At 40.5% G+C, this 12,259-nt stretch overlaps 1 protein-coding gene across 10 annotated transcripts in view; it reads left to right on the forward strand.

Annotated features, from left to right (window-relative positions):
* The first annotated feature begins 7,188 nt into the window (after positions 1 to 7,188).
* LOC138953836 (cilia- and flagella-associated protein 70-like) overlaps positions 7,189 to 12,259 on the forward strand; it is an 85,940-nt gene continuing 80,869 nt past the window's right edge. For all 10 annotated transcript variants that reach the window (XM_070325782.1, XM_070325786.1, XM_070325787.1 and 7 more), the window contains exons 1-3: positions 7,189 to 7,246; positions 8,428 to 8,522; positions 9,954 to 10,007. In XM_070325782.1, coding sequence (XP_070181883.1) covers positions 8,448 to 8,522; positions 9,954 to 10,007 — 129 coding nt within the window. In that variant the 5' untranslated portion in view covers positions 7,189 to 7,246; positions 8,428 to 8,447. The remainder of the gene's footprint in view (positions 7,247 to 8,427; positions 8,523 to 9,953; positions 10,008 to 12,259) is intronic.

A 12,259-nucleotide genomic window follows, 5' to 3' on the forward strand; every position in this document is an offset into this window, starting at 1 on the left:
CCTTATCTTCTCCAGTGTTTTGCGTTTATCTCCCTTCCTTCGTGTGGCGTCAATCCATATTCCCGTTACTAATTTTAGAAGGTCACTGCACTGTCCAGAACGCTTTCCTAGCATGTACCCGTAAGTTGTCCTCACTGTAAAAGTGCAAAGGTCGAACCTATTTATCGAAAAATCCACTGTCATCTATCTCTATATATTTATATATATAGATAGATATATACGGCTTCTGTGTGTGTGTGTGAGTGTGTGTGTGTGGAGGCAACACCTGTGGATTGTAGAGTTCTGTTTGTGATGGCATCTGGCGGCTTTTGTCTCTCTGAATGTTCTGGCCTTCCTTTGAGAAGCCATAACAGTTATTATAGGGCTCAGAAATAAGCTCTAAAATTCTCAATCCCGTTTGATTGGACTTCGCCTTCAAAAGTGATTGTGGTGTTTTGGCACTCGGTTACATTTGGCGTTACCACATTCCCACCAACCTGGGAGGGACCTAAGCTTGGCGGGTCCATGGTTCGGAACTTTGGGGACAAAGTTCAGTCAAAGGGGGTCGAGTGTGACAGGGAGACTACCGCGTCCCTTCACAGCAGACTCTGCAGAGTTGTTCGCCTTAGAAGTTGTGGGCTTTCCTTGCATGTACCCGTAAGTTGTCCTCACTGTAAAAGTGCAAAGGTCGAATCTATTTATCGAAAAATCCACTGTCATCTATCTCTATATATTTATATATATATAGATAGATATATACAGCTTCTGTGTCTGTGTGTGCGTGTGTGTGTGTGTGCGTGTATGTGTGGCGGCAACATCTGTGGATTGTAGAGTTCTGTTTGTGATGGGGTCTGGCGGCTTTTGTCTGTCTGTTTTGGCCTTTGAGAAGCCATACCAGTTAATATAGGGCTTAGAAATAAGCTCTAAAATTCTCAATCCCGTTTGAGAGGACTTCACCTTCAAAGGTGATTGTGGTGTTTCGGCACTCGGTTACATTTGACGTCGTCGTCAGGGATGGGACTCGACATGATATGTTCAGGAATGGCATTATGGCCACTGAATCATCTTCGTGCTGTTCCCATTCCACCAACCTGGGAGGGACCTAAGCTTGGCGGGTCCATGGTTCGGAACTTCGGGGACAAAGTTCATTCAAAGGGGGTCGAGTGTGACCGTCGCCCTTCACAGCAGACTCTGCAGAGTTGTGAGCTATTTAAGGCAACACCTGTGGATTGTCGAGTTCTGTTTGTGATGGGGTCTGACGGCTTTTGTCTCTCTGTATGTTCTTGCCTTCCTTTAAGTGGGCACAAACTGGTGGATGAAAATGTTCAACACGTGCTCTGAGACGGCGAACCGCCACGCTGTCTGTGTCTGTCTCGCGATTCACCCGGCGAAGCCGGGTATTCCTCCAGTAGTCAATGTTTGTAAAGATTTTAGTCAAGCGCTTAGAACTGTACCCACGCCACTTACAGTGTGCCCTTAATGTTTAAAAATTAAATGAATGCACCACCCACACACACATTGTTTGCTGTTTATCTTCTTCTTTGTTGTTTATTGCACGGTTTGTTGCCCGTTAAAGCAAGTTACTCAGGGCGTCAGCTGATGTCCTACATGCTGCAAAAGGGTTGATGTAAGTTTCCATCTTGTTTTGCTTCCGTTCTACTATTTGATAAATTCATGCTCTGTAGTCATGGAAATTTTTTTTCATGAATATTTGTTTGACACACCTTGATTTTGTTTTATTTAGTTAAGCTTCTCCGGTTTTTGTTGTTGGTGTCAGCAATACTGAACAGGTAACACACATAAACAAATTTCAAATCCCCTAAAACCTGGTCTTCATTTAAGAAGATACTATTTAACTTTCTCACACAAAATCAACATTCAGCCTCCATGTGCATAACCTTTTTGCTCTGGCGGTAAGTTATGTACTCAACTGAGCGGGGTCAGTATTGATCTTGTCACTGTACTTTTTTTGGTGGCAAGTTCTGTGCCGCTTGTTTACCAGAGGCATGAGTGTCATCACAGAAAAATTTAACTTTATTCCAATATACCTGTATGCTTGTGTGAATAGGATAACGTTGCAAAGTACAATGGAACCCCTCTCTAAGGACTACCCCGCCACAACGACCCTTTTTTTTTACCGATGTTTCCTTATATAGTTGTCACCAGTGTAGCGACCACCCAGCTCTAACGTCTAAGGACCGACCTAACAGCTTGTGCAACGACTTTGTCAGACAAAGCCAAGACTCTCAGTCAGCGTAACGCATCACTGACAAACCGGTTATAACCAGTTATAACTGACCGTCTCGCGTAAGCAAAGGCACTAAACCGCTGAGAGGTGCGATGGTTGGGTGGGCCATAGACCATTTTGGTCTATGGGTGGGCTGAGTAAACATCACAAACCAATCATCGAGATCAAAGGCAGGTCCATTGTGATAGCTGGTTTATAGACACTGACCTTCTTCCCAGGGGTCATAGACCCAGTTTTAGCTATGAGAGGTGGTTCCCCTTTCATATCTGAGAGAGGAAACACTTCCTGCACCCGGGTCAGTGACCGAGTTTAACCTATGGGGAGTTCAACCTATGGGGCGGTCTCTTTGATGTCTTGAGAGGAAACTTGGCCAAGGTACTGAGATCTGAGGGTAGTACATGTGTTCTGCGCGAACTTAGAATCCGGTTTCATTTTAGAATGGACCGGGTCCAGGTTGGAATTCTAACCCTGCGCAAGTACAGGGGTGCCATTCTAGAATGAAACCCTTGTTGCTGGTCCATTCTAGAATCGGCCGTGCGCAAGGTTGGAATTTGGGTCCAAGTTGGAATAGTCATTTCAGTTAGACTATCACACAGCCAAAGCCACAAATGTGGATTTTCTGTTTGTTTTTGTTTTTTGTGTGTTTGGTTGGGGTTTTTTTCTCGGGTTTTTTACACTTTACTCAAAGACATCGTGAATTGGGATTGTGATGTTCTGAAAGTGATTACGATTTTGAGAGACACTCAGCACTGATCGCTACGAACGGAAATTTCCGGACTGACAGTGTTTTGCCGATCTCGCTTGTAACTTTTAATCTTATTCATATACATGAAGTTGGTCTTCTGAATTGTGAAGATAAAGTCTTTAGCTTTGTATCGATATATAATATGACTATATAGTTTGAGCGAGGGAAAGGCTTTTTTTATTTTTTTATTTTTTAAATTAGCTTTAACGTTCTATCAGGCATGCGCTCTGAACGGTGCTGCTTTGACCACAAGACTCGCAGCCATAGCAAACCCCTCGTTATGAGCGCCGACCACAACGAAAGCAATTGGCTGCGGTGGGCCCCACGAAAATCGGCAAAGGCGAGGCTAGTTTCTGTAGAAAATTGTCTCTGTTTTCTCCAACATGACATATCATCCCATAACTGGCGTTTGTATTTCGACATAAGGTCTTGTGGCATCTAATCGTCGATTTCATTCTTTCATTTGATTCATTTGTGAACGCTGAGCTTCGAGTATTTATGCTTTTCAGGGAAAATATTTGAAAATTCTGACTTTCCACAGTTATTACGGAAAATCAAGCTTGTCAATCAAGATGCTGTGAATTGGAATGTCATTACTAATCATTAGTTGACCTCTGGCTCAAGTGGTGTCATCTTGCTACACGGTTGAATTGCAATTCGTCAATCTCTGCCGTCACTGGGCACTGAGAACGTCAGGAGCCTGTATTTTTTTCAAGGGCAATTAGAGGTTATTTGAAAGTATGACATGGTATAATGTTGTGATTTTGGAGAGAAAAATTAATTGACTGTCATTGCAATGAGGCTTGGTCAGAAATAAAGGGTATTCACTGATTTTAAGCTACAATTCAGTTGCTTGGAAATGACAGACCTCCAATCCATTTGTAAATCAAGTGAACTCTCTTGAATGATTGGTACTTGCTCTACAAATAAATGTGCACCAGGATATAATTCTTGGAACTTTGTTCTTTTGTGTAGTAGTTATGCAGGGTTGTAGGAGTTTGAAACGTGGGCATATCACAGTTTGGAAGGTAGGGATTCTGATAGATTAAATAAAAACTGTCAAACTTTTAGGCATGGAATTCCCCTTTGAGAGTATTTGTTGTGGTAGTACTACTACTATGAATTGCTTTCAATGTTTTCCCATAATATTATAAAACCAGACAAAAGTTGTTGTTGATTTCTGTTTTTGTTAATGTCAACTTTTTTTTAAACCTGTGACAACAGCTCTATAACTCACTCTGTCCTTCTGTTGGTCTGTCTGTCGGTTAGTCGGTCTGACCGTCTGTCTGTCTGTCTGTCAAAAAAATTGTCAAAAAACCGGACATTTCCGAGAGGGAGACAGCGCTGACATTGCAAGCGGCCGCAACCGGCTCTCATCACAAAAACAACTGCCCTGCAAACATTACCGCCCTGGTAGTCCCCCTTGCTATGGTCTGCCTTTGTTTATTGCGTACTCAGGAGTGTCAACTTTCTTGACATGACATGACATCGCAAGATCGCCAAAGGATTTTTTTCAGGGGTAGACAAATCAGCCCCATTTTATCAAAGGGAAGGTGCAGGTGGAGATAATTCAAGGGAAGACAACTCTGTCTTACCTACAAACATTACGGCCCCCTTTATTCACTCTCGCGATGCTTCACGCATGGTTTCATTCTAGAATGGCACCCCTGTACTTGCGCAGGGTTAGAATTCCAACCTGGACCCGGTCCATTCTAGAATGAAACCGGATTCTAAGTTCGCGCAGAACACATGCACCAGAACTGGTGGACACCATCGACAATGTCAAACATGAAATCGAAGCAGTTTGCTTGAGGAAACGGTCGTCAGCAACTCAAACTTCTCTGTTTTCTTTTTTTTAAAGAAAATCTGAGGTGACTTTCTGTGTGGCCCCCTGACCCCGCCCCTCCCTCTGTAAGGACCCCCCTCCATAAGGACCGGTTTTTGTCAACATTTTCAAGGTCGCTGGAGAGGGGTTCCACTGTATGACTGAACACCTTGGAAGGAAAGGTAATGGAGGAGACAGCTGATGTTAAGTTTGCCTGAGAAAATACATTCAGGAACATTCCTGCTTTCAGAAAAGCTTGATTATAGTTGTTGCGAATTTTATTCAGGAAAAAAATGGTACATGTACATGTAACATGCGGTTTTTTGGTTTTTCAATTTTTGGCTCACGTAAGTGTAGCCTGCTGCCTATGTGATGCTAACTTTTGTCTGTCTGTGCGTGCGTATGTATGTATGTATGTGAATGTCTGTGGTAGAAACTTTAACATTTGACTGAACACCGAAATACTAATTTTACCTGGTTATTATTCAATCAACAGCTTAAAAGTATTGAAGCAATGATCAACATTTCGTCGGCACGTATGTAGTTAAAGTGTGTATCCAAAGAAAACGGGTGGTGTTTTTTTTTTTTTTTTTTTTTTTGGGGGGGGGGGGGGGGGGTAAAAACAGCTGACTGGTTTGTGTCGTGTGTGGTATGTAGACAAGGTTAGGTCAGATCGCGTGAAGGATTGTGGTATAGATACAGTTATCACCGAGCTGCAGTTCGCCGATTCGGAGAAGACGATTTTACATTGTTCGGTTTCGTAGCTCCAGAAAAATAGATAAAGAAGATACCAAAGGAGATTTCCTGCAGGTTAATCTGCACAGCGTGTTTCCAGTGTCTGCGCGAGGAAGCGCAGCGCTGTCGAAAGCGCAGTGTCGATCTGGCCAGAGTCAGGCAGTCGTGTCCCCGTAAGTAGGCTACAGACAGACAGATCTAGATCTAGTGTCTCGCACTCTTGCACCGTGTCCCTATGCTTAATGTGTGTGTATGTGTGACGGAGCGATTGAGTTTGTGTTACTGTTAGTTGATTTCTTACGTGAGCCTTGAAGGCTTCGCCTCTTGGTTTTTTTTGTGGTTTTTTTTTTATAGCATGGCAGTCATGCTTGTCTAAAAAAAAAAAGTTTTTTTATATTCCTCTCCCTCTGTCGTTCCCCACACCTTTTTGTGGAAGGATTAGTCAATGACGTTCATGTTCCATGTATTGCACTGCTGGTATTGCCTGAAGTAGTCAAACTCACGTATGTGTATAAAATGTAAAATTTAGTGGAAACTTATGTTTATTTTAATTAAGGGCATTCTGTGTCTGAGTTAGCAGAGGAAATGAAGGGTTTAACTGCTTTGAAACGTGTGAAAACAATTCTGTATGAGTTGGTTTCTGTGAGTGTGTATGGCAAAGCATTGTCAGAAGCCTATTAATGCTTTTTGAATTTTATGTTCAATGCGTGCATTACTATTTGATTTACACTATGCATACATGGAGTGCAGTAAAGTTATGCAAACACGAAAGCTGGCAACTGTGGTTTATGCAGTGGATGTGCGTGCAAGTCAAGAGTTGTCATACCTATTGTTGTCATGACAATCTTTTGGCACCCCCTCCACAACTCTCTCTCTCTCTTTCTCTCACACTCTAATCTACAATACAACAGGCTTACCACACAACGCTAACGACACATCATGCTCTGTAATGATCAGATGCACAGTCACATATTCTCTCTCTCTGTAATTGGGTTTACTTGCAAAATGACATTTCAAGCTGAATTTGTATATGATAAGCTGATAGGATGTCCATGTCAGTTGTGTCAGGTACTGTAGCGGTGTTAGTAAAGCATTAACTGGAGGGTTGTCCCTTTACTAAACCTTTCAATGTGATAAGTTAAAGGGAATTGCTATCCAGTCTGCAATTTTTAAATACGATTTCTGTGGTGCATGTCTCTGAAATTATGCTACTATTCAGAGGACAGACAACTGGCACTAAACGTTTTTTAACAGGACTTGCATGTTACTCTGAATCTTAAAAATAACTGAATAAGGTTCTTGAAGCCTAAACAGTAAAACAGGCTATGCACAACAGCTATACATGTAAGCTATTGTTAATTAATTAAAGAACAAATTCAAATGCTCAGCTTTTCAAGAAAAACTTACTGCTTGGAAAAAAAGTATATGAAAAAACTTTTTAAAATAACAACAAAAACCCAACAAAATGATAGTTCCAACTCATTGCATTGTTTATCCTGGACCATGGCTGCTCACACACAGTGGGAGCCTAGGTACATTCAGTCTACCAAATCCCATAACGTTGGTTGCAAGCCCATCGGGAAGACGAAGGGAATCCTGTCATGCGCCTGTGCTCCTATAATCTGGATAAGGGGACGCGACTCTTAACTGAGTTTTGCTGTGTTGCTAGGGGCTGCCGGAAGTTCAAACCATCGGAAACTCGTCGCTTCACTTGGTAATCTTTTGTCGGAATTTTACATATTTCAAAGACATTATGACTATTTTGGTCGGTGGTTCGTTATCTTTACATCATGAGCGATCACTGTTCTTGATTTTGTTAGAGCTTTTGTTTACGTAGCTTCTAAAACCAAAGGCAAAATTTCCCGCTTTAGCGTCTGCTGTAGACATGTTTTAAACATTGTTTGACTGTGTAGCGTTCCTTGGCTTGTGTTGTTTTGAGGTTTCTCTGTGATATCCTCGGAATTGAGATCATTTGGAAATATAGGAGGTAGGTAAAGGTAATGGAATTTACAGGGCTGCAGCTTTACAATCATTTTAGTTCAGCAAAACATGAAGTGAAGCCTAAAATAAGTTATTTTTTATTTTTACTTGGAAACTGTCTAACAAAAACCAGAATAACGGTTTTAGGTGTGACGAAAAAAAGAACAGAGCCTGAGTACGATGATAAATACAAGACTTATTTTACGACCATTTGAAAAATACATACATCCCCCGTGGCTGCCTGCATAACGAAATCGTTTTTCTCGTGTTTTGAACTTGCCAGTGTTACAGCACGTACAGAGCAGAGTCCGTCCCGCACTTTGCTTTGTGTACATCACGTGGCCACCCAAACTCCCGCACAACGCAACATTTTTTCGAGAAAAACACGTTTATTTGTTTACTTTGTCTGTATTACACATTTCTATCTACATTTACCACTAAAACACCAAGTCGTATACTTTATTTTGCAAGTGAATCGTATTCATACAAAATAACGTTATCACGAGAAGAACAAAGGGAAGACACTCTATTATGCAAACATGTTCCGAGCTCAACTGTCCCGCTCGAACCGTGTAGATCTATTTTTGCGGGCACCCCCCGAAGAAATGCAGCCTCATCGGCTTCCACCTGCAATATATTCGTTTTCAAATTCATTAGGAATGTGACGTCCTGTTCTTCGTCAGGTCACACCTATCTCGAAAAGTAAGCGTCGCACAGAACCAGCGCCCCTCCATTAAATCTTAATCTGAATTCACACTGCAGGTGTTGTTCTTGGGTTCATCACAGGAGCAGATTACGGCTATAGATGTGACGTTTAGGGGTTTACGCAGCGCTCTGATGAACAAGAAACTTTATGTGCAGTTAGACATACCAGTGTTTTTGCATCAAAGGACTCAAAACATTTTGCTTTTTCAGCCATTATTTAGAGGTACAGGATGGCGGAAGCAGAAGCAATTCATGTGCGCCCGCCAGAGCCGATTGTCATCACTGTGTGCAGAGCACACAATCTGGTAAGGGTCATTTTCCATAGGAATCTTTATTTCTGTTGAAATGTATGCTTGTCTTTGCTACTGCTAGTAAACTACACATTTAATGGGATAACTCTTTAAAAGTTAAAGTTAGTTAGCTATACTTATAGTACTTATAATAATTATTGCAATAAAGTATAAGCAACAATTAATTGCAGCGAATGTAATTTTGTTTGTGCTATTGTATTTTTTAACTCTGTTTTTCCCGAGAAATGTGCTGACATTTTAGTGTTCTGATGTATTTTGGCTTATTGCGCTACAAGGAATCAGGGTTAATTTCATACACAATTCTTACAATGAGAAAGGCAGGAGTATCCAGACTACAAAATAAAGTTTTAAGTTTACATTTTGCCAGGACGATATTTTGAATTTGGTCATAAATACACACTGACAGGTCTGGCAGTATATTTAGTGTTAATGCTGACAGTATTATGGAAAACCTAATGGGAACTTTCCTTTAAAACCATAGTTTTGCACAAATACTGATTCTGAAGATTACTGTGGACAACCAAAAAGGCATTCTTTATGAACCTGAACTCTGACAAAGTAGTGACATTTTCTTCCGCTTTAACATTATTATTTCAGTTGAGATCATTATCTTGCATACTCCCACATTTGCTGAACATCCACTGGCAATTGACGCAATTTCCTGCTTTTGTCAGAGCGCAACACATAGTGCAGTCACGTTTGGTAATTTTTGTAGAAAATCTTTGTCACCTCGTACTTGTTTTGTATCATGCGCATGTGTGTTTTCACCAAACCTCAAAAAACATGCTTCACTACGGAGAAGGATGTCTTGGGCTGTAATTGCAACCTCTTATTTTACAATTGCTACGTTTGAAGTTATCAAAAATCAAAAGTTTATTTCAGGAAGGCAAAACAAAAATATATGTTGGTTTAGGGTAACGTGACCAAAAAAGATAGGGTCGGTAGGTCGGCTTATTTAAATTGTTTTAATTTTTTTTTAATAAATTTAGTCAATTTTCAAGGAGGTTACTTCTCTTAGTCTCGTTATGGTTCGCAAAATGTGCCAAAGTTTTGTTGATTTTATTGAGAAATGAAAAAAAGTTTTAGGGTCGGGGGGGGGGGAAAAATAGGGTCGATCGGGTTACCCTAAACCAATATATATTTTGTGTGTGCCTAAACTCTTATTTTGCAAGCAAGGGCAACTACTGTCATCTGGTACTACCAAAGGGAGATAATTCACAAGTTGACCATAGTTTTCAGGAAGAGCATTTAATAGCCTTTACATTGATATATGATATGCTGTGTCTTTTGCATGTTATGAACACAAACCACTTGTTTGAAATCAGAGGTAAAATTCGCAATAATTATTAGACAAACTGTATGATATAATGACATTATTTATTGCTAAGCACAGTATATGTTGTAATGGTGGCACTGACTGTCCAGGTTCAATATTCCGATACTGATAGAGTAAGCAAATGTGGTTCGCAGTTGAACATGGTAAGCAAAAGTGCTTCACTGTTGTTCAGATTAAGGAATGGTTTTGTTGAGTGCAGGAATGACCAAATCGTTTGCCGGATCGCCAAAATGCTTCACTGTTGTTCAGATTAAGGAATGGTTTTGTTGAGTGCAGGGATGACCAAATCGTTTGCCGGATCGCCAAAATGCTTCACTGTTGTTCAGATTAAGGAATGGTTTTGTTCAGTGCAGGGATGGCCAAATCGTTTGCCGGATCGCCAAGGGCGAGTAAAATTTTAGCCGGGCTAGTGGAAATCATCTGGCAGCTGGCCAGTGAAAATTCTAGTAAAATGCAAGACAAGATGTGTTTGTACTTTCTAGTCGACGACATATAAGTACAAACACATCTTGTCTTGCATTTTTACATTTAGTCAAGTTATGACTAAATGTTTTAACATCGAGGGGGGAATCGAGACGAGGGTCGTGGTGTATGTGTGTGTGTCTGTGCGTGTGTGTGTGTGTGTGTGTGTGTGTGTGTGTGTAGAGCGATTCAGACTAAACTACTGGACCGATCTTTATGAAATTTGACATGAGAGTTCCTGGGTATGAAATCCCCATACGTTTTTTTCTTTTTTTGGATAAATGTCTTTGATGACGTCATATCCGGCTTTTCGTGAAAGTTGAGGCGGCACTGTCACGCCCTCATTTTTCAACCAAATTGATTGAAATTTTGGTCAAGCAATCTTCGACAAAGCCCGGACTTCGGTATTGCATTTCAGCTTGGTGGCTTAAAAATTAATTAATGACTTTGGTCATTAAAAATCTGAAAATTGTAAAAAAAAAATAAAAATTTATAAAACGATCCCAATTTACGTTCATCTTATTCTCCATCATTTTCTGATTCCAAAAACATATAAATATGTTATATTTGGATTAAAAACAAGCTCTGAAAATTAAATATATAAAAATTATTATCAAAATTAAATTGTCGAAATCAATTTAAAAACACTTTCATCTTATTCCTTGTCGGTTCCTGATTCCAAAAACATATAGATATGATATGTTTGGATTAAAAACACGCTCAGAAAGTTAAAACAAAGAGAGGTACAGAAAAGCGTGCCATCCTTCTTAGCGCAACTACTACCCCGCTCTTCTTGTCAATTTCACTGCCTTTGCCATGAGCGGTGGACTGACGATGCTACGAGTATACGGTCTTGCTGAAAAATGGCATTGCGTTCAGTTTCATTCTGTGACTTCGACAGCTACTTGACTAAATGTTGTATTTTCGCCTTACGCGACTTGTTTATATGTCATATAAAAAAAACTGGAGATGCAGGAACTTCTGTCGTCTCCAAAAACGCTGCCATTTTCTCATGAAACATTTAGAGCCAGGCTCCTATCTCAGATTCACTTCCGACATGGTTTTCGCTGCGGTGAGGCAGTTGTTTTCTTTCGCTATCGATTCCAAATCCGCACCAAATAATAACTCGAAGACTGCTGTGAAAGAAAAGAGGAAAATAAACAGCATGGGAAAGAGAAAAGAGCCCAATCATTCAAACAACGCTGGTCATTCATTGTGTATAGCGGGAAGGAGAGTGGTTAGGAGATCATATGGTGGGTATTATTTTGTCAAAAATGTGTGTAAGAACACATAAAAATAAAAAGAACGCGTTTTTGACTGGAACAACATTTCTCAAGTGGGACAATATCAAGTCGCGCGAAAAAAATATGAGTGCAACTTGCAGTTGCATGAAGAACATTTCAAAATTAAGCCAGACAAGGCACCCGCCTTCATCGCTGACCGAAGCCCAGTTGTCTATCATATCACCGCTATTTTGTGTATATCTGGTTTGTACAGGACTAGAGAATTTTCTGGCAGGCTTGTGAATTTCTTGAAGTTACTCGCCCAGGTGGCGAGATACATTTTTCAGATTTGACCATCCCTGTCAGTGACTTGATAGTTTTCGTCTTCTTTTGACATTTTTAGACCATTGGGGTTATTTCCCTCAAAGCATGGTGTTTTATTTTTCGTGTTTACTTTCTTGCACCCATGTTTAGATTTAGCACGCTTTTTTTTTTTTTTTTGCTAAGCAGATTTGCATGTGTGTGTGTGCGTGTGTAGATCAATTCCAAGGAAACTACTGGACCTTTATGAAACTTTACATACAAATTCTTCCAGATGATATCCCCAGACAATTTTTGCCTTTTTTTGATGTGTCTTTGATGATTGACATTTTGGTCAAGCAATCTTCGACGAAGCCCGGACTATGGGATTGCATATCAGCTTGGAAGCT

This window comes from Littorina saxatilis, linkage group LG17, assembly GCF_037325665.1.
Source record: "Littorina saxatilis isolate snail1 linkage group LG17, US_GU_Lsax_2.0, whole genome shotgun sequence".
NCBI lineage: Eukaryota > Metazoa > Mollusca > Gastropoda > Littorinimorpha > Littorinidae > Littorina > Littorina saxatilis.